The sequence below is a fragment of the Tetrahymena thermophila genome (assembly GCF_000189635.1).
Source record: "Tetrahymena thermophila SB210 genomic scaffold scf_8254631, whole genome shotgun sequence".
Taxonomy (NCBI): Eukaryota; Ciliophora; class Oligohymenophorea; order Hymenostomatida; family Tetrahymenidae; genus Tetrahymena; species Tetrahymena thermophila.
Window position 1 is genome coordinate 79699 of NW_002476400.1, and position 22898 is coordinate 102596.

At 23.4% G+C, this 22898-nt stretch overlaps 3 protein-coding genes across 3 annotated transcripts; 2 read left to right on the forward strand and 1 right to left on the reverse strand. All coding sequences in view use genetic code 6, as the record gives it.

The window, feature by feature from the left end:
• Window positions 1–682: 682 nt before the first annotated feature.
• Window positions 683–4025, reverse strand: TTHERM_01076950 (transcription factor; the record flags this gene model as incomplete). Its single annotated transcript, XM_001030531.3, has 5 exons — window positions 683–1480; window positions 1538–1732; window positions 1897–2021; window positions 2067–2929; window positions 3871–4025. 5 exons carry the CDS (start codon window positions 4023–4025, stop codon window positions 683–685), a joined length of 2136 nt encoding a protein of 711 aa, XP_001030531.1.
• Window positions 4026–6045: 2020 nt separating this feature from the next.
• On the forward strand, window positions 6046–8771 carry TTHERM_01076960 (crooked neck-like protein; the record flags this gene model as incomplete). Its single annotated transcript, XM_001030532.3, has 9 exons — window positions 6046–6299; window positions 6462–6681; window positions 6734–6876; window positions 6952–7291; window positions 7368–7697; window positions 7827–8183; window positions 8235–8342; window positions 8421–8571; window positions 8635–8771. The coding sequence occupies 9 exons, from the start codon at window positions 6046–6048 to the stop codon at window positions 8769–8771; spliced, it is 2040 nt and encodes a 679-aa protein (XP_001030532.3).
• A 1324-nt stretch (window positions 8772–10095) lies between these two features.
• On the forward strand, window positions 10096–22643 carry TTHERM_01076970 (RIH domain protein; the record flags this gene model as incomplete). Its single annotated transcript, XM_001030533.2, has 25 exons — window positions 10096–10815; window positions 10996–11475; window positions 11530–12687; window positions 12749–12994; window positions 13056–13640; window positions 13730–14320; window positions 14573–15263; window positions 15328–15560; window positions 15624–16342; window positions 16459–17119; window positions 17244–17420; window positions 17467–17829; window positions 17888–17988; window positions 18041–18230; window positions 18280–18358; window positions 18514–18761; window positions 18816–19376; window positions 19810–20406; window positions 20489–20938; window positions 20996–21358; window positions 21413–21811; window positions 21868–22109; window positions 22182–22358; window positions 22410–22500; window positions 22560–22643. 25 exons carry the CDS (start codon window positions 10096–10098, stop codon window positions 22641–22643), a joined length of 10206 nt encoding a protein of 3401 aa, XP_001030533.2.
• Window positions 22644–22898: the final 255 nt, after the last annotated feature.

A 22898-nucleotide genomic window follows, 5' to 3' on the forward strand; every position in this document is an offset into this window, starting at 1 on the left:
ATTTAAAAGCTTTTTGTAAAATATCTAATTTTACATAATGATTCTTTATTTTTTAAGTTTCCCTTTCAATTTAATAAAAAAATTTTTGTAATTAATTGTTTTTAATCAAAATAATAATATAAATATTCTATTTTTATTTATAATCTTTAACAAATTGCACAAATTTAATTAATTTAACCAATAGTTTTTTATTAATTTATGATTTAAGATTTTTAAATTTAAAATCTTGATTTTAATTTTAATTTTTTAGATTTTTAATTAAAACTAATTACAGTATTTTCAATTAAAGTATCTCATGTATTAAATAAATTTATTTTAATTCGTGTATGTAGTATTGAAAAAGATAGTACCCTAGGGTACTATATCACCATATAAATGTATGTACCTACCTAAACTACCTACAGAGTAAGTGATATTTTAATTTCAGGTTAGAAATATTTTTTTAAAAAATGAGAATTTTTATTTTGAAAATGAAAAAAATGATAAAATGTTAAATAAGCTTTATATTACAGAATTTATATACATTATATTTACTCTATTATAAAAATGTTATTTATTTTTAATTTTACTCTATTATTTTTTGATTAAATTGTTAAATATTATATTTGAAAAAGAAAACTAGCTAGCTAACACATTATTTATTTTACGTGTTCTTAAAATAGCAATTATGATTAATTGAATTTCAGTACCAGGAATAGCTGTATTCTTTTTTATTTTCGCTTTGTATTGACTACTTTCTTTATTAATTTTCAGTGGTATTATTCTAGTTATTTAGTATATTTTGATCGTTGACTATATTTGAAAATATGTTTGGCCTTCCTTTTTGCTCAAACAGCTAAGTAAGTTTTTAACTTATATTAAGGGAATTGGTTAGTTAATTATTTTAGAAAATTGAATTTCTAACTAAATTTTCCAAGCAAATTAATCTATTGTTTGGATTAATTTAAGCATTTTATTATGTCGTTTAAGATAAGCTTTTGCTGACCCTTTTAAAAGCACTATTTTTTGAATTTGAGAAAAAGCAAGTATTTTTTGAAGCAGAAAAATCATCATCTTTATCAGGATCTTCAGCTGCTATAACTTTTTCTTATTAAAAGGGAGCAATTAAATTTTATTATAAAGAGTTATTATTATTTTCTATGGACTAAAAGAATTAATTGAAGTCCTTGCAATTCATAAAGTCTGTTTTCGTGGTATCTTATATATTTTAATCATTTTAATTTTATAAATTAACTAAAGAGTTAGAAAGAGTTCTTTATTAAATTTATTATTCTTTTTTATTTATTTTTTAGCTCTTATTTGTTTCATCTAGCTCTTAATAGCTTCCAAGGCCTTCTTTATCTTTCGAAGAGTTGTAAAAATCTTGCAGCCCTGTAATCCCAATCCACTAAAAAGCAGGCTTCTTAGTTTCATTTAATTAGACTTTCTTAATAAGTCCCAAAGATTTAAATACATTAGCAATATCATACAATCTTCTTATCTATGTTATTTAAAAATGAATTGAATTTAAATAATTAATTCTTACTAAATAATTTACTTTTGTTTTTATCTTTTAGTTCTCACTGTTATTTGGAGATAGTTTTCTTGCTGCCTCCTCTAAAGAAAGAGTTTACTTGAAATTTAAAAATAACTTCAAAAATCCAATCGAAAGTATTTCTAACGATTTTTCTTTCTTCTCATTTTGCTCTGCTGCAACTAAATTAACTTCTTGTTTGTCACTTTGAGTGCTAAACTGTATTTTTTATTTATTTAATTTATAAATTTTAATGTCTTTTTTTTTAATGAAATTAGCATTTTAAATGTTGTTTGTTTTATTTCTTATTTAATAGAAAACAATTGTTTGTTTTTTAAGTTAAATTAAAATATAAAATATTCAAATTCTAAAAAACTTTTTACAAATTGTATTGTGTCAAAGATCTGCTCAAACCCATTCCATTTGTAGTTATTTTTACCTCTCCTTGTAACGAGCTTAAGACTCTCAAGGATGTTTATAATATCATATATTCTTCTCCTTTCAACATCTTTAAAAAAATTAATTATTATTTAGTTTTTAAGTGTTTATTTACCTAGCTACTAAGTGATTTTATCAAGACTTATCAGCATTTACTCTTTCTATAAAAATATAGTTAAGAATTTTTTGGATAATTCTTCTAAACTTTTTTCTCTTCTACTATATTACTATGATTATTGTTGCATTTATTTTTTTTCATGTGAATTCATAATACTTTACGCATTGCTGCAACCTTCTGCATTTGCTGCAGGAGATAAATTAATTTCATTATCATCAGCATCTATTTCTTAATTTTATGTTTTATTGTCTATATTATTATTTTATATAGACTCAGTGTCAAATACAGAGTGCGAAAGCTCTTGATCAAATCCTATATTATGAAGGTCTTCTTAATTTTCCGATTCACTTTATTTTAATTTGTAAGCATTTCTCAAATTATTAGTTTGTGCTTATCTTTTTTATTCATAATTTCTGTTATTTTAAGTTTTTATTTTCTTTTGTGGCAAAATATAATTTTCTTCTCTATATTTGCTATCTTCATTTGAATTTTAGTCATCATCTTCATTAAAATTCAAGGGATTCATATTTAAATTATATAATCTCTGAGGATTTAGTGGAGGAGTATGACTGGATATTTTCATATCTGAGAGCTTTTCTGTTATTTGAATATTATCAGCGAAATCTTTTATGTGCTAAAAAGGCGGTGACTAGCAGAAGGAGCCGTTTAAAGAGAATAATTCGTCATCTTCCAAGTTATTTTAAGATGGATTGTTATTTATTGATGAATCCTTTTACTCCAAGCTTAAATTTTAAGGCAAGTTCAATATTGAGTTTGAATGTTAACGGATATCAATTTAGTGGCCTTCATTTTAGCCTTTTCTATTGTGAGTTGGGCCTGAGTAACTTGAGCATTTTTTTCTACTTTAATATATTAAATATTTAAAAGAATGAAAAAAAGAAAATACAAAGATAAAATTTAAATTGGTGTAGAAAATATGAAATTAATTTCTAATTTTTAAATGATTAATGTAAAATGCAAAAATATAGAGAAGCTAAAAGATTAATTAGCATTTATTTAATATTCATCTAAAAATATTATGGATATGCTTTCAAAATTAAGTTATGATAAATGTGATCTAATAGATTTAAAGTATAAATAAAATCAAAAATAAATAAATGAATGAATAGGAAGAAGTGGATCTAATTCCGCAATTTTTGGTAAGAAATAAAAAAGTCAGCTGATTAAGAAATAATCAAAAATAATTTGAAAGGAAATCAATAATCTATGAATGGATAGGTGCAATAGCCTACGAATGAATGAATGAATTATTGATTGTCATTATAAAAAATTTTAAATTAGTCTGCTTTATCAAAAAAAAAAGGGGTTTATTAATATTAATTATAATTGAATGAATGATTATTAAGCAAACAAACAATCTATAAACTATGGGACTGATATTCAAATATTTGATGAAAAATGCATATTATTTATTTATTAATTAATTAATTTATTTGTTAATTAATTATTTAATTAATAAGATTAAACAAATTCATTATTGCATTTAATATTTCTTTATTTTGTATATTTCTTTTTGAGGAGATAGAAGCAATTAATAAAACGAATAGTAAGTACTAATTGATATTTAGGCATACATGGTTAAAAATAAGCTGCATAGCTAAAGTGTGATAATGATAAACACTTTAAACTGAGGATTTTGTGGAATTTAACAAAGTTTCAATTAGCTTATAAATGGATTTTTTATGTAGTTATCAAAATTAAAGCAAGCTTTTCCATCATAAAAATTTTAGAAAAAAATGCTAACTAAATGAAGTTAAATTTAATGTTGAATGCTACTTACTTTGTATTCTGGCGTTTCATTAACTTAAAAATCTACTTTCTTTTTGTCTTGATTTTACCTAATATGTCGTTATGAGTAGCATTTAAATTCGAGCTGCTACTTTGGCAGTTTTCATTATCATTTGCTTCTTAGCTAAGCTATTCAGCAGAGTCCATTATTTATGTTGATTATTTTTAAATGACTAAAGAATCTAAAGTCTTCCTTTTTTAATCTAAGTAACTTTGTTACTGTAACAGCCTATGTATTATGCAATTGTTTGGTAGAAAATAGTCAATGAGGATTATGCTAACTAATTTGCTTTTATTTTTGATTTAGTTGTTGAAAAAAATTATTCTATGTTTTATTAATACTTTTTTGCTATTAAAAAAAGAAAAATCTTAAATCAATTCAGCAAGCAGGCAATTATATTCTTCTCTGAAATTGCGCCAGATATTTATTATTCTTTTTTTTCAAGGAATTTATAATCAATTTCATTCAATTTTTTAAATCTTATCACTTTTTTTTGTGAATTTAATTTATATATATCGGAATTTAATACGAACATTCTTCCATTAAACAAACAAGCATCTTAATAAAATAAAATGTAATTTTTTAATTAACATTTTATATATTTATGACTATTGAGATGATAATTCACTTATTAAATGAATTATTAAATAAACTATAATATATATTCTACATATTAATTTTTTTCTTTTTCAAATATTTAAAAGTTCATTAATTTCTTAAGTATGATAACAAAAATTGTTTTACCTAGCAATATTAAATTTCACTTTTAGGCAAATAGATTATAGAATTCACCTATTAAAAGACTTAATAAGATAATAATAGCAATTATAGATAGATAGTTAATCTTTTCTTCTTTATGAATTTAATTACAAATTATTATTTCTATGAAAAGTGATAAAATATGAAATCAATTTTTAAAAAAAAAAGATAATATTTTTATAAAAAATCTATATTCTAGTAAGATTAAAATTAACATTAATTTATTTTAATTGGCTATTAATATTTTAGTTAACTAATTCATAATTTTAAGATAGAAAAGATTATTTAAAATATTATGAATTCAGTTAATATTTAAATTAAAAATTTATTGCTTAATTTTTTCAAAAAAGAACTCTTTTTGAATTATTTTACAAAATTTACTTAAACCTAAAAAAAAGTATTTTCCTTAAATTTACCTTCTACTAATAAAATAAAAATAAATCCAAATTTTGGATATTTAAATTTATTAAAAAATGATCAAAATATATTCTTGATATAATTTCATTTATTATAGGGTTTATAGAAGTATCTTAATGTTGGTTAAATAAAAATGGTTAATAAATTTTAAAGTAGTAACAAAAATAAAAATTAAATAAATTAAACAATTTTTCAGACAAATTTAAAATAAATAATTTTTAAATTATAATTTTAGAATGATTTCCTCATTTTTTAAATATAAATTTTTTATTTATTGCTTAAAATGAATAATTTTAATATAAATTAATAGTTGTTGTAATAAAGAGTATTTATTTAAGACAAATTTTTTATTAAAACACAACAATTTAGATAATTTTGTATTTATTTAAACAAAAAATAAAATTTAATTTAATGAAATATTTTATTAACAAACAAACTATATGTATATTTTTTTTAATAAGCTTAATAATAGCTTTTATAAATAAAGCAAATAACTAAAGACTAAATTATGTTTTGATGTTTTCTGTGTTGAATTATTTCTTTAAGATTTACAATAATCAAATTTAACAATTGAATATCTTTTTTTTTTAATTTTAGAATTTATAATTTAATTATGTTTAATTTATTAATTGATAAGTAGATAAGATATTCATTCATTATTTTATTTATTAAGATTATTCTTTTTTCTTTTACCTAAAGGAGTATTTTTACATTTTTAGAGTAAAATCAAAAAATAATTTTAATTGTTTATGAACTTAATAAAGATTAAATATTTCATTAATTATATTATGTTTATTATTAATTTGATATTATGAGAATTTTTTTCTATTTTTAAGATGTAAAATAATAACATTTAATTGAAATAAAATTTTTAACTCTATCATTAAACAAATAAGCTTATTTATTCATCAATTTATTAATTATCATTTGTTTTTAGGGAATAAATATCCTAAATTAATTTGAATATATAAAATCAATAAGGAAATAAATATGGGTGATTAAATCTAAAATAATAATATGATTACAATGAGGCCGCCTAAAATTAAAAATAAGGCAGCTAATCCTATATAGATAACAGCTGAACAGCTTTTGTAAAGAGCCTTTTTAGATAGAAAGAAACCCTTTGTAGAACCTGACTATAGAATTAGAGATGAAGATGATCTTAATGAAATTAAATAGAGAAAAAGGAAAGAATTCGAAAATAAAATTAGGCAATAGCGTTTCCATATGGGACATTGGATAAAGTAATTACTATGAATATATATGAATACTTTGCAATATATAAAATACTCAAAATAGATAGTTGAATTTCATCATTTTTGAAGATTTATTTCAAGCTAGACACCACATTTTTAAATTGAAAATATAAAATAGCGATTAAAATATATTTTAACTTTTATATATAGATATGCAGTTTTTGAAGAAGGACTGCAAGAGTTTAGAAGAGCTAGAAGTGTTTATGAAAGAGCATTAGAAGTAGATTATAAAAATATTTCTCTATGGCTTAAATATATTGAAATGGAAATGAGACATAAATTCATCAATCATGCCAGAAATGTATTTGAAAGAGCGATTGAGTTGTTACCAAGAGTTGATCAATTCTGGTACAAATACGCCTATATGGAGGTACTTAATTCTATTATCTAAATGATCTTAAATTTTAGTTAATAAAATAAAGGAAATGATTGCAAATTATGTAGCAGCAAGAAATATTTTTTAAAGATGGATGGAATGGAGACCTGAGGAAAAGGCTTGGTTAGCCTATTTATCTTTTGAATAGCGTATGGGAGAAGTATAAAATGCAAGGCAAGTTATGTACAAGTAAAAACTTAAACAATAAAGAAAAAAATTTTTATATTAACGAATTTAAGATTAATTTTTTATTATATTTAACAGCTATATGGATGCTTTTCCAAGACTAAAAACATACTTAAAGGTGATTAAATTTGAAATAAAGCTAGGTTATAAATAGGAAGCTAGACAATTATTTGAAAAAACATTAGAAGAGCTTGGCCAAGAAGCTTTAAAAGAAGAATATTTCGTTAATTTTGCAAAGTTTGAAATTAGAAACTAAGAATATGATAGAGCTAGAGAAATCTTTAAGTTTGGTTTAGAAAATATTCCCAAAGAAAAATCAAAAAAATTATATGAAGAATATTTAAGCTTTGAAAAGTAGCATGGTACAAAAGATGATATCGATGAGCTTATTTTCAACGAAAGACGTCTTCATTACAAAGTAATTTTATTTTCAAATAAACAGCAAGCAAACAAATAGCTAAATAAAAATTAATGATTATTTTATTTATTTATAGTTGCTAATTGCAGAAAATAAAATGAATTATGATGCTTGGTTTGATTTGGTTAATTTAGAAATAGCAACTGGTAATAGCGCTAGAACAAGAGATACATTTGAGCATGCAGTTAAAAATGTGCCACTTGCACAAGAAAAAAGACTTTGGAGAAGATACATTTATTTATGGTACAATTATGCTACTTTTGAAGAAATGGAAGGCAATGACCCAGTTAAAGCTAAAGAAGTTTATGAAAGAGCACTTAAGTTAGTGCCTCATAGCAAATTCACTTTCTCTAAATTATGGGTTATGTATGCTCACTTTTAAGTTAGACACGAAAATTTAGAAGCAGTAAAAAATTTACACACAAATTTTTCATTTTTTTCTTTTTCTTTTAAAATAAAATAAAATAATTATTTTTCAATAATAAAATCAATCAAAATTATTTTAAATTAATTATTAAATTTATATTTTTAATAGGCTAGAAAGATTTTTGGAACAGCTATTGGTAAATGTCCAAACGACAAACTTTTCAGAGAATATATTGATCTCGAATATAAGTTAGCTAACATTGATAGAGTTAGAAAGATTTATGAAAAATACATTGAAGTTTTCCCTGATAACCCAGATCCTTTCATTCAATGGGCTCAACTCGAAAAGAGTCTGCCTGAATTAGAAAGATACAGAGCCATTTTTGATCTTGCTATTAATCGCCCTACTATGAATATGCCTGAGAAAGTATGGAAAGCTTATATAGATAATGAAATAGAATTAGAAGAAAACGAGAATGTTAGAAATTTATTTGAAGAACTTTTAAAAAGATCTAAGAACGTTAAAGTAATAAATAGATTTTTTATTTAAATTTACTCAAAATATTTTTTAAAATAGATTTGGCTTAGTTATGCATCTTTCGAAGCTAAAATCGATGATAGAGAAAAATGTAGAGCAGTATACACAAGAGCTGAAGAATACTTCAAAGCAGAGAAACTTAAAGAAGTAATTATTTAAAACTTTTGATATTTTTTCATTTTATTTGATTTAAAATTTATAATTATTTATTTCTTAAAATAAAAGGAAAGAGCTATAATATTAGAAAGTTGGAGGAAAACAGAGCTTTAATTTGGAGATGCTTAATTTATTGCTTAAATTAATGCCAAATAACCTCAAAGAGTAAAAAAAGAAAGAAAAATTGTAATTGCAGAAGGAGATATAGAAGAGGAAGCAGGTATAGATAATTAAATTTAAATTTAAAATGGATTTTATGTTTATTTATTTAAATTAAAAATAGGTAAAGAGGAATACTACGATTATATTTTCCCTGGCGAAGAAGAAGGATAAAACCTAACTAAACTTATATAAAAAGCTAAGCAAAAAGCACTTGAGAAGAAGCTAAAGGAATAAGCTGAAAATCAATAGAATGCCTGAGAATTAATTAACTAATTTAAAATATTTAAACAAAACTATTTAATAAATTATTTACTTGTATGAATCTTTATGCAATAATATATAAAAAATAACAATACAAAATTTAAAATAATAGTTGTAATTAAATTAAATTTTTATATTTGGATTAATCCAAATATTTTGTTCTCAGAAAATATTGCATATTTTAGAATAAAATTGAATTGTTAAAAATCTTTGATTCGTTTAATAAAATCAGCTAAAATTAAAAGAAACAAAACACGATTTGAAAAAAGTTACATAATTTAATTATTATAAAAATATTCTTAATTATTTATAATTTTTGAATTAGAATTAATTAATTGTATGAATTCATTTAATCATATTATTTCTTGATCTTCATTGAATTTAATAAAATAAATAAAAATTTTCTCACTTTAATAGAAATTTATTGATAAAATAATTTACTTAAAATTGATTTTTCAATATCGAAAATATTTTACTGATTTCAAATAATTATTTATTGATTTTTTAAATTAATATAAATTTTTATTATTTTATCAAAAAATACTAAATAAGTTAAAGTAAAATTGATTTTAAAACATTCAATTTAAAATATATTTGAAAAAATTAAAAATTATTTGAAAGTTTTAACTGTTAAATAAAAAATACATCATTTTAATTATCAATTTTATTTTTAAAGTTAGATTATTGTTTATCAATGATTTTATTAAAATGGTTTCAATGAATAATGTATAATTTGTTTGAAATTGAAAAAAAATAGATAAACTAAAAGTCTTTTAAAGTAATTAAAGGCATAAATTAAAAGTTTTTAGCTTTTGATTTATAGATTTTACTATTTGAAATAAGACTGAATCATATTACAAAAATATTGGAAAGATATGCTTTGTATTACATTTAGAATGAAGACAAGTTATTTGTTTAGAATAAAGTGACGTTTATCAAAAACTGATTGTTTTTTAGATTAAATAACTAATTAATTATTTAAGTTATTTATATTCATTATGGATAAATGAATGAAAGAGCTATTTATTGATTTCCTTAATTTACAAATTAAAAGAGTTATAACTTAATTTAAAAATATTGTTATTAATTACTTTTTGTATTTAGATAACCTTGTAGTTAAAAGGTTTCAAATATTTATTGATTTTTGATATCAAATTACTATACAACAAGCAAACAAACAAGCAATTAAATAGCAGTTTATAATATTAAATAGAGAATAAATAAGAATATAATTTTAAATATACAAATAGACTTCTCTAATAAAATAGGCTTCTGATTATCAAATTTAATTTTAAATACTATAACATAAATTTCTTTGGCAATGACTGAAGTGGACGAAAGAATTTTAAGATATGGATAGATTATACTCCTTCGTTTTTTTGATGATGAAAATGGCTTTATTAGCGCTGATGGGCACGTTAAAAAGCATGTGCAAATGAAAAGTTACGATAGCAAGTATCTTGCTATTAAAAGAAGTTAATAGACTGAAGGGGTAACAAAGGATGATTTCTCAAATTGTCTTTTTTAAGTTTTTCCAAAAGTGGTTAATACCTAAAAGAGCAAGATTATTAAAGAAATTGAAGTTTATAAAAAATAGAAGCAAAAAGAAGAAAACAAAGATGAACTAACCAAGGAAAAGCTGTAAATGTTCAACATGTTAGTTGAGGCGAAGGATAACTAAAATAAATAAAAAGGGAAAAAGGATAAGGATAAGGAAGATAAAGATAAAAATGCATAGAATTACTTCGATGAAGAAGATGATAAAGACTAATTTTTAAAAAGAATATCTAAACATTAAGTTTACTTGCAAAATGAATATAAATACAATGTTGATACATTTGAAAACAATAAGAATTAACCTGTCAATTACAACTAGCCATTTTAGTTATTACATCTTAATTCTTCAAAATTTTTGTCTTGCAATTCAGTAGAAAGCAAGTGGGAAAAGGAAAACTATGAAATAAGCTTAGAGGAGTTTTGTACCGACTCAACGTTGTTCAAAATTATTCCTGCCTTCAAATACTAAAAGGATAGCTCAAATGTAAAACTGAAAATTATTTATCTTGTTCAAGATTATCAATAGAGTTGATTGAAAGGAAATTGAGGGAGGGTCTTTTGTTTCAAATTAAAATCTGTTGATAGTTTGCTAAAAATTAATTAATAAATAAATACATATATATATTATCTTTTTATCAATTAAAATGTTTTTTTTTCATAATAGGCTATTTCAGAAGGAGATTGCATAATGATTATTAGAGCATTGCCATTTAACAATAAGACTATTCACTTACACTGTTCTATGGAGTTGATGGAAATGAAAAAAAAAAGTTAAATTTAAAAATAATTAGTGCATCAAACATTCTAAGGATCAGCATCCATGATGTATAAAAAATAAGATGTAGCTAAAATGCAACATTAATATGAACAGAAATAGGAATCTGCTTAAAAAAATTTAAAGGATGATAATTAAATGTCTAACAAGGTTTAAGTAAAAATTTAGAAAAGGGAAATAAATGGTTGTTTAGAAACTGCAACACCTCTCAAATTTTAAATTTATTAAGAAATCACAGATACTAAAAGTAAATATCTAAACTGTGGAGATGCCATTTGGCTTCATCACTCTGAAGCTAACTCTGCTCTTTCAGTCATTCGTAAAGAAAGAGGAACTACTAGATACACCTTTACTGCTTTAAATATTGAGGTATTTTTTTGTTTTTTTCAGTATTATTTTTTAATTCTTCATGTAAAAAAAAAGCAATGGATTTCTTAATAAAATTTGGAAATATTTGTTGCTCAGAATAAGGAAAGTCAATCATTTGAAGATTATTCAGGAAATACATTTGGTTTGTGGATTATTGAGAATGTAGATTTTAAAAAAGGAGGATATGTAGAGTATGGCATAGGATATCGCTTAAAGCACATGCCAACAGGATATTATCTTACTGTAATTGATGAAAATCTAATATAGATGGAATAAAAGTTGAAATAACTTGAATAGGAAAAAATTGAATAAGAAAAGAAAAAAAGTCAAAAACATACCAAGCAAATTAATAGATCTTTTTATGATGATTAATCAGAAAAGTCAGAAGATGATGAAGAAAAACATGTGGATTTTATTGTTGAACACAGCAAATCTGATATCAATTAAGATAGTTCAGGATATTTAGATTATTCTTCAGGTGATGATTCTCCTACAAGCTAACCAGAGGAATAGAAATCTCCGAGACGTAGACGTAAAAAAAAGTTAAATAAAGAAGCTGAATTAATTAAGTAAAAATAAAAAATGGCCAAAAAATGGAAACTTTCACTTACTAAAAATGCTAATGACCCTTTTACACTTTTCTAATTCTTTGCACTGGGAACTTCGCCAAGTATTTTCGAGTAATTTGTTGAGCCAGGTAATTTCATATTTATAAGAAATATGGAAAGCAAGTAGTGGATAGACGTAATCAATTTACTTAATTCTAATTAGTAGGATAATGCTGATATACCAGCTCAAATGAAGAATTTCCAAAATTAAAATTAACTCTCTACTTTTGATTAAAATGAGTCAGTTTCTGCTTTCTCACCTCTTAGAGCAGTTCTGAAAAACGATTAAGCTGAAAACTAAGTATTCAAAGTATTTTCTGTTAGTTCAAATGAAGTTTGGGAGGCAAAGTTCGTTATCAGCTGTTCAAATGTTCTAATCAAATTTTTGATAAACTAAAAGAGGTTAAATTAATAATGTGAATAGGGAGATGAAATTTCAATTAGAAAAGCAAAGGAAAAAATAAAAATATCAAGAGAATGTATCAATAACCTGAATAATTTCTGTAGTAATAAGTTACTTAACTATTAGCAAGAGTAAAAATTTGGTGCACCAAACGCTCGTCGTTAGAGACTACTTAGAGAATAATACTATATAGATTTTTTGGTATAGTTTTTAATTTTATTTAAAGTTAATTGAAACTCATTCATTTTAAAATTGAATTTAGGTTAAAATTTTAGAAGATTTACTACCCAAAAATGAATTAGAAACATGGATTGAATATAAATAGATAATGGATAAAGAAAGAAAAGAATTAGAAGAAGAGGATCAAGAAGATAATAGCGACGATAGTGATGAGTACGGAAACGGATTAGGTGGAATTAAATTTGGAAGCAAAAAGAAAAAATCCAAAGCAAATAAAACATCTAAGTTATCAAATAAAAAAGATCATGCATTTTATTTGAAAGAAAAGGTTTTTTTTTATTTTTATTTGCTTCAATAAATAATTTATTTAATTTAACAAATATCTTCAGGTAAATATGGCGAAAGATATTTATCTTTTACTTGCAAGCTTGTGCAGAAATAATGAAGTGAATGAAGAATATACTTTTAAATTGATACCTTTCTTTTAAATTCATTGCAAATACATTCCAGAAGCAATAGATTGCATTATAAGCCTCACCTCTAATAATGAAAAGATCTTAATGACATTATCTGAGAATTTGAAAATAGATTTTGACTATGAAAAAAAAGAAGAAGGACAGAGCTTCTAGGGAAGATAAGTTAAAATTTTAATTAATATGTATGATCAAGATAATCTCTAATACTAAGATCAGTTTGAGGAAAAAATACCTTTTAGATAACATGAAAAAATTACTACGAAGCCTATCAATTTAATTGTTTTCTTTATGAATTTGATTTGGGATGATAATTCTAAATTAAATTCCAACTATTTGAAGTTTTTAAGATCTATCTGTAGAATACAAAACAAAGCCATTTCACTTAACCAAGAAAATATTTTTAAAATATTTAAAAAATATTCATAAAAGAGAAATGCAATCCGCTATGATCAATATTTTAAATCAGGATCAATTAAACTGCCTGAGCTTGGAAGAGATGTAAAAAAAAATTAGAATTTCAAAAAAATAATGATTAAAATTTATTTATTAATTAATTATAAAATAAATTTATTTTATTAAATTTATAGCCAAAACAATTCGAAAACGATGTCAGTGAGCAATTGAAGTTCTATTCAGAGCTATCTTATGGCAGAAACTTCTTATGGAGAAAGGAGCTAATAGCTCACTTTTCTAACTACTACTTACTTTAGAATATTTGGAGTTAAGGAGATTTAAAAGATTATCCTATTTTGAGATCATGTTTCTGTCAACTTGCTATGAGTTTATATATAGACCATGAACCTTTATAAAGATAGAATCTCCCAAATTATTGCAGACTTTTTGAAAGAATAGGCGATGAAACATTTGAAAAAATATTTGATGAAGAAAAAAACCAAGAAAACGAAATTGCTATGTACAAAAACTTATTAAATGGTCTTGAAAATTACTTAAGAGGAGTTTCAAATTAAATTTAAGATTTGATAATAATTTATAAGAGATAAAAAGATAGAACTAATAGAGAGATGGAATTCAAAATGAAAAAGAGAGGTCAGTCGATACTTTAAGACCCTCTTCTCTTAAATAGTATGGAGCTTCTTTATTTGCTTATAGAGCTCAATTTATTTGGTGGACTAAATAAAACAGATTCCTACAAAGACTTTATGCCATTCCTTTAAAATGTAATTAATGCTTTTGCATAAAATCTTTATTTTATAGAATAAATTTCCAAATTAATCATAAAAAATTAAAAAAAAAATATTTCAATTTAGTCTGTTTATCGTAATACCTCAATAGCATTATGCTATAAATAAAATAATATCATCCCACTGATATTTTTCAAAAATTGAAAATCTATAAAAATTAAAAATAATTTTTTAGAAATATTTTTATAGAAGATACAAAGTAATAAATAATTAAATAAAAAATAATAGATATTAGTTTATGACTTGAAGAATTTAGAATACTTTACTGCTTGTGCTTATACTTTATAATTACAAAATTAAACAAGAAAGGAAAAAAAGAAAGATAAAAATAAAGATCTGCTCAATATAAGCTAAGGGTTTTCTACTATAAAAAATATTGGTAAAACATTGAATAAGTCAATTATTGGTGGTGGTGAATCTGATGAAATAGACGAAGAAATTGATTATGAATTAGATAGTCAAGAATTAGTTAATCCTCTTGAACAAAGTAAGCTATATGATAATCACATAATGAGAGGACAAATTAAGCTTCACAATAAACTTGAAGAAATGAATTATTCTGATTCTATTGGTTATCAGACGGAAATAAAAGTTAAACTCAAAGTTCTCGATATACTTGAGTACTTTATGGATTTAAGACATGATTACCTAATGACCAATATGCTGAAATTTTTCAAAGATAATATTGCTTCTATTGGTAAAGATTTGAATTTAGAATAAGCTAAAAATAAAATATTACAGATAACGAAAGATCATGTCAAAGGGTTTTTACCCAACATACCTCTAACAGGTATAGACAGTGTGGATAAAATTTTCTAGTATAAACAAGACGGCTCTTTTAAGTTAGATTTTAAGATCTCACTAAATAAGAAAAAGAGCAAAGACTTAAAAGATAAATTCCATAGCTACATCACAAAAAGTAGATAAATATTTTTTATTTATTTTATTTTTTTAATTATTCAAAAATATATTTTATAAATTAGAGGAGTATATTCATTATCAGGATTTCAATAATCTTCTTTCTGCTGCAATCGAACAATCTGATTCTAAAAAATAAGAAGATATTTATGAAAACCCTATTGCCACATTATTGCCTTCTCTTTTGTCAAGCTTCCTTATTATCTATGATGAAAACTTAGAAAAAAGAATATTGAAAATATTGATCAGAATGTATAACTAAAGATACGATTTATTAGAAAATATATCAAAATTACAAGTAAATTAATTCAAAGCTTATTAATAAAAACAAAATTAAATATTTGAATTTATAAATAAATAGATTATATTCGATAAGCAAACTTATGATCTCTTTAATGCTTTAGAAGACATGAACGCGAGATTACATAAATATGTTGAGTAGTGCGAAGTTTGGTTTACTACTTTTGCTTAGAAAGTCTATAAAGAACATTTTATTTCTCATTTAATCACATTATTAGATAATCTCAACAATGGATTTTTCAAATGCTACACTACTGCAGATGGAGATATTATACTTTTAGAGCAATCAAAGAAAAGAGAACATCAAAAAGTTGATAAAGAAAAATAGAAAATATTTTAATACTTGAAAATTCATGAACCGATAATAGAATTGCTAAACGAAGGTATGCACCATTTTGATGCTTTCATTCTGAAAGACAGCTATCCAGCTGATAAAAAAACATATTTAATTAAGCTCTTTGAACTTGTTTATGAATTTTTGATATACTTCACATAAGACTGTAGAGAAAACCAGGCAATTATCAAGGATTATATTCCAATGATTTGCAAATATTTGAAATATGACTTAGGATAAACCACTCTTATTTGCTCAATATACAAAGACAATATTGATTTATTAACTAATATTGATAAACAATTAATTGAAACATTCTTAGAATTGATAGAAAATGAAGGCAGATAAATTCAATTTTTAGATATTTTTGAAATCATCCTCAAAATCAAAAATAAATACATATTCGATAATCAACTCCTCATCCTAAACACTTTCTTACCATAAAAGTAATTTTTTTCATTTTAACTTTTACTTCGTTTTTCTAATTTAAATAATAAATTAAAAATCTTTCATTTTTTATGAAATGGATTTGAAAAATTCTAAAATTTTTTAATTAAAAAAGGGAATTAACAGAAAAAGAGTATAATTTATTGTACGCAAATGGATCAAATTAGAAATCTCTTTCATTCTATTTGGAAGATGTCTGTAAATCCCTTGAAAAATAAAAATTAGATTAAAAGCTGAAAGATGTTGAGTATAGAGATACTTACCGTGACGAACCCTTTTAATATCACATGAAAATACTTAATTTACTAATTTAGACAAGCTACATTTCTTCAACTTAAAATTCTAAGGAAGAAGAAGAAGAGTAGAATAATATTCTAAGCAATTAAGCTTAAGGTGAGAGTCAATAATAGTCTAAATTAAAGAAAGGAAAGACTTTCAAAGTGAATGATTATGATTTACCATTATAAGATATAGATGAGCTAGGGGATGAAGATGCAGAAGAGGAAGATTAATTTGGAGAAATCGAAGATGAAGAATAAGATGGAAATAATAAAAAAGTTAGTATAAAAGATAAAAAGAAGCAAAAAATTAATGCTTATATGGAAAAACTTAAATAATTTTCAAAGTCAGATCACATTTTATAAGAATTTAAATTCAATATTTTGGTTACAAGACTTAAACGTATATTCAAAGTAAATTAACTCTTATAAATGCTGCAACAAGAAGACTCCTACGCAGATTGGTCCAAATTTTCTAATGAAATTAATTAAAAACCTGTAATTTTATAAAATTAATTTCAAATCAAATTTTAAAAATCCGTTCAAAATAAATTTGATTAGTTATTTATTTCTTTATTTAGACTTGCACTTTTAAATCAAAACACATTAAATTAAAATTTAGGATGGTAATTAAGAATTGAAAGACACATAAGGAAAAAGAGGGTTATTCTAAGAAGCTTTAGCTGATAAAGAAGAAATAGAAAGAAAAAGAGAAATTGAAGAGAAAAAGAAGAAATATCTTTCTCAGCACATGTACGAAGATTCTGAGTTTTAAGAAAACAGAAAATAATTCAAAAAGGTAAAATATAAATGAGATTTTGAAATATTTATTTGCATTTTAAAAGGGTATGTCTTTGCTTAAACCTCATTTACTCAATTTCTTAAGAAAGGTGCATATTTAATCAGAAACAGTCATTTCTTCTGTTTCTGAAATGATTTAAAATCAAAAAGAGATTGCTTATTTCTTAGATAAAGAAGGTCTTAAAGTTAATTGCATCAAGGAAGGTGTCTTCTCAGAGAATTATGTTGAATACATTTTTGATTATTTACTTCCTTTCCTCTACGACTACCACAAGAAGTTTATTCAAAGAGGACCTCACAATATGCACATTCAAGAAGATGAAGAAAGAAAAGACGAAAAGTCTTTAGAGTTTGTTGTTGATAAAATTTTATCTAAATTACCTGTATTCACTCCTTATTTATCAAATGTAAGAATCAAATTAACATAATTTGTTTAAATTTATTTATAAAATAAAATCTAAATAGAACCAAAAAGAGAGAACAACCCTAATAATAAAAGCAATTAAAGGTTTAAATACAAAAGTTAAATTTGAGCCATTACTGTAGATAAATTTGAGCTCTAAAATGTAAATTAAAAATTAAAAAAAATATTTTTAACTCATTTTGATAATTAATTAGCTCTTCTCATATTAAAAGTCCTACAAAAGGAGACAAAGTGAATCTTTTTAAAGATTTGCTTCCATCTAAAGGTCCTAGTAATATAAATATTGAGGAATAAGCCGATATTCCAGAAAGAAATGATGCAGCTAGCGATAACAATGATGATGAGACTAAACTGCTTAAAGGAAACACATTAAATCTAAAAAAAGTAATTAATTATAAATTAATTTTATGTTCTTAATTTATTTTTAAAATAGAAAATTAAATCTAAGCTTGGAGCAATTTCTCTAACATCTTAATTGGTAGTAGAAAGTTAATCACAATAATCTTAACTAGGTAAAATTTTTATTAAATTTAGTAATAAGATACTTTTAAAATTAAGCCATAAACTATTATTAAATAAAAATTTTGTTTGTAATTGAAATTTATTTAATTACTTTAAGTTAAAGGGTTTTTAGATAGTAAATTTAATTAATTTTTTTTGAAAAAAGCCGAAAGAAACTGGTAGATTTTTAAGGTAATCCTAAAAGAAGAAGAATTTGTAATTGAATAAGTTTAAAAGGAGAAGATTGCACTTGCAGAAGCTATTGTAAGAGTCAAGAAAATAATAAAAAAAGAATATGGAAAAGATTTAACTTTAAAACCTGATATGTTTAAGTTAATCAAAAAGTTTATTAAATTCCTTTTGTATGCCCCAGAAGATCCAAATAACAAGGAAACAATTATTTCTCTCATTTCAGTAAGTTATTTATTTAAATAATATGAAAATATTTGTAAAAAATAAATAAAAAAGGTTCTAAAGGAAATAATTGATTCTAAAGGAATAAAAGATAGGTCAGAAGATGAAATCGATGAAGAAAAAGATAATTAAAAAAGAGAAAAAATATAAAATATGTTTGATTAACTTGGTGCCATGAAAATGATTCTAATGGTTCTCTCTCAAAATAATCGTCATTTAGATAATGAACTTATTATTCATTATCTATCATTCGCTAATACTTTATTAGAAGGCGGCAACAGTTAAATATAAAATACAATTTATAGTTTCTTTATGAGTTACTAAAAATCAGAAGTTATTTTCAGTAGATTTAATTCAATCATAAGAAAACAAATCAGAAATATTGAGCATAAATCAAACATTGGTACAGGAGATGCTATCGAAATGGAAGAAGAAAACTCTTAAATGATTGAATTACTTGAAAGGGTCTTACGTTTCTTACAATTGTGTGTTGAAGGCCATTACATAGATCTATAGAATTATCTTAGAAAATAAGACAATTCCCGTAATAATTATGATATGGTATAAGCTGTTGCAGATTTGCTCAAAGCTTATTACTATGGAGATTGCACTTAGGTATTTATTTTAAAAAAATAATATTTATATACTACCTACTATAATCTTATTTTTAATTAGCCTATTTTTTATTTGAGAAAAACTTCAAAAATAAATAAAAATAAAAATAACTTTTTAAAAGATTTTTATTTAATCTAAAAATTGAAAAATATTTATTGATTATAAAAATAATGAATTTACAAAATTTACTGTATTCAATTTATTAAAGATAGAAAAATTTTTTACATAAACCATCAAAGAAATACGATAACTTTAAAGTTCAATTAATATTGATAGATAAATAGAAATATTCAAGAAATATTTAAAAAAACTGAAAATATCAATTTATTATTTGAAATAATACAGTAATTAATGAAATTTGCATTACAGAAACAGGCCAACTAGCCTAATTATTGAATTGATATTAATTTAAATAATTTTTTTGTTTAAAAAGAAAATGTATGATAATATGATATTCTGTTTAGATACTCTTAGTGAATTTGTATAAGGACCCTGTAAAGAAAACTAGGATGCCGTATCTGATAGTAAATTCTTTGATATTGCAAGTGATCTATTTTCGAAGAAGCCTTTATCAGAAGAAGCTAAATAAAAAAAAAGAGATAAAAAGAAAAAAGACTATCACCCTGAAGAATGGAAGAAAATGAATTTGATAGAACAGTATAGAAAGTCAAAAGATTAGCCATTGACTGAGTGGATGAAAGGAAGACTATAAAACAAAGTTTTAATTTTAGTTTTGAGTCTTTTAGAAAGTAGAGAAGTCAAGAGTAATTGTGAAATCATAAAAAGAATTATGAGAAATCTCCCTCTCTATGTTCTTTAAAGACATCTAATAAAAATATATAAAAAATTTAATCTTCTTTACGAAAACAAACTAAATCGCTCTTCGCTTTCTCATATGGAACACGATCCTCGTAAAGAAAGCGATCTTCATTTCTTTAAAAAATTGCATCAAGAAGGAAAAGACATTGATGATTATTTAGAATGTATACTCTAAAATGGATTTTAGATTTACTTCTTACTTTCTTATTATGTAATTAGAATTTTTTTATTTTTTTAAAGAAAATTTATTTAATTTTAAGAAAACCAATTTATTATTTGTTAAAATTAAATAGATTGAATCGGATTCAAAGCTTGGTGGGGAAATGGTTAAAATATACAAAAACTATGAGAAAAAGATTCTTAATAATGATAAAAATGAGCTTGAATCATTATTGACTGGAGATAACATGGTTGGACAATTAATTTCTTTTGCTAGATCTTTAATAGAATCAGTTTATAAATATGCTGATGCTGTCAAATAAAAGACTGTAGAAGCAGTCAAGAATCAAATTAAAATAGCAGATAGCGATGATAAAAAAAGTCAAGCTAAATAAGCTGCAAGAATGGGCATTCTTAAAAAAGCAATGAGTTTTTTTGCTAGCAACTCATCCCATATAGACATAGTTAGAAATGAAATGCTTGAATTAGTTTACTTTATTAGACTCCCTGCAACTAATTGTTTACCTAAAGAAGTTAAGACTGAATTCCATGAAAAATGCGATAGATCAAACATAAAAACTAAAGTAAATTAATCATTTAAATATATTAGTTATATGAATATATTTAACAAATTATAATAGCAATCAGAATTAATTAAAGAGTCAGATGATATAATCGAAATATGCAAACATGAATATAATCTTTAAATTTTATTTTCATCAAACAAATTCCTTGCATTGTTTGCTAACTATGTTAAGCTATGGAAAGATCTTTCTTTTTACATTAGTTTGGTCTTAAACTTTTTCATTATTTTTTCATTTTCAACTTCAACTTATGCTGATTTTTCTATTCGTATTGATGACTACAATTTATTCGATAGCCCTAATTATACTCTTGACCAGACAAAGAGAATATTCCGAATCCTCGGTATTGTTATGATTGTATGCAGCAATTTTGTCTTGCTTTTCTTCTTATTTAAAAATGTGCCTCTAATATTTTAGCGAGTATTTAATTTAGCATTTTTACATTTATTTTATATATTAAATTATATTAAAAAGATTATTAAATAAGGAGCTTAAGTAAAGGATCACAAAAATTTTCTAGGAAAAGTTTATGTTGTTCTATTCAAATTTTTATAAATTATATATGAATTCTTACAAGATTTCTAAGTCATATATTATATAGCCTATGGTGCTCTAGCTATAGTAGGTACTGTAATAAACCCTTTCTTCTTTACGTTCCATCTTTCTGCTATTTTGATGCGCTTCCAAACTTTGAAAAATGTTATTATGTCAATTTACATGCCCAGAAAATAACTCCTGCTTACTTTCATGCTTTTTATCATACTAGAATATTGCTTTTCTGTATGGGGTTACTCAATGTATTATGAAGATTATGATGAAAGATGTGAATCTCTTTTATATTGCTTTTTGACAACATTCGATTAGACCTTTAAGGTATTTAAATTATTTTTAATTTAAATTTTGTATCTAAACATTTTTTGAATATGTAGCCAAATGGTGGTGTTGGTGGCTTTTTAACAAGCAATCCTGCACAAGCTAATGTTACAAACAATACTACAAAATATAGCATGTCTAGATTTATTTTTGATTAACTATTTTAATATGTACTTCTTAATATTATGATTAACATCGTCGTTGGTATTATTATTGATACTTTTGGAGTATTAAGAGAAACCTCTAATGAACAATAAGAAGATATGCTTAATTTTTGCTATATTTGTGGAATAGATAGGTAAATAAAGAATAGCTATTGATTATTTGTTTCTAAAAAAACCATAAATTAATCAATTCAATTTAAAAAAAGAACTACCTTTGATAGAAAGTCAGATTCAGGAAAAGGATTCATAAAACATATTAAATTTAATCATCATATGTGGAACTATATTCATTTTATCACATATCTAGAATGGAAGGATAGGAATGAGTATACAGGTATAGAAAGCTATGTAGATGACCTATTAAAGCAAAATGACACTTCATGGTAAGCATAATTTGGATTTTTAATTTTATTTTGATTTACCTTATTTCATAGGATGCCTTTCAAAATGGCCAGAGAAATATTAGATGGAGATTCTGATGACGAAGAAGTTGATTTAAGCTAACTTTCTCAAATTCAGAAAAAAGTAAAATAATTTAACTATTAAAAATCATATTTAAACTCAAAAAAATTAAATTTAAAAAGCAAAAAAATCTTTTAAAGGAATTGAGTAGCTTAATTGAAGGTGTAGATGATTTGGCAAAAGATAAAAAAGAGAAAAGAAAATGATAGTTTTATTATCTTTTCATTTATCTAATATTAATAAAATCTTAATTTATCAAATTAAAAAAATATTTAACCTTATCTGTTTTTTCTTATTTTGTCAACAGATTATTTTGGTATTTATTCATATCTCTTTTAAAATAATCATCATTATAATTCTCAAAATTTATATGTGAATATATAATTATTGTTATTTTAATTTTGTATGTTTAAATTATGCAATCTTTTTATAATTAATTATTCAATTAAAATATTTCTAAA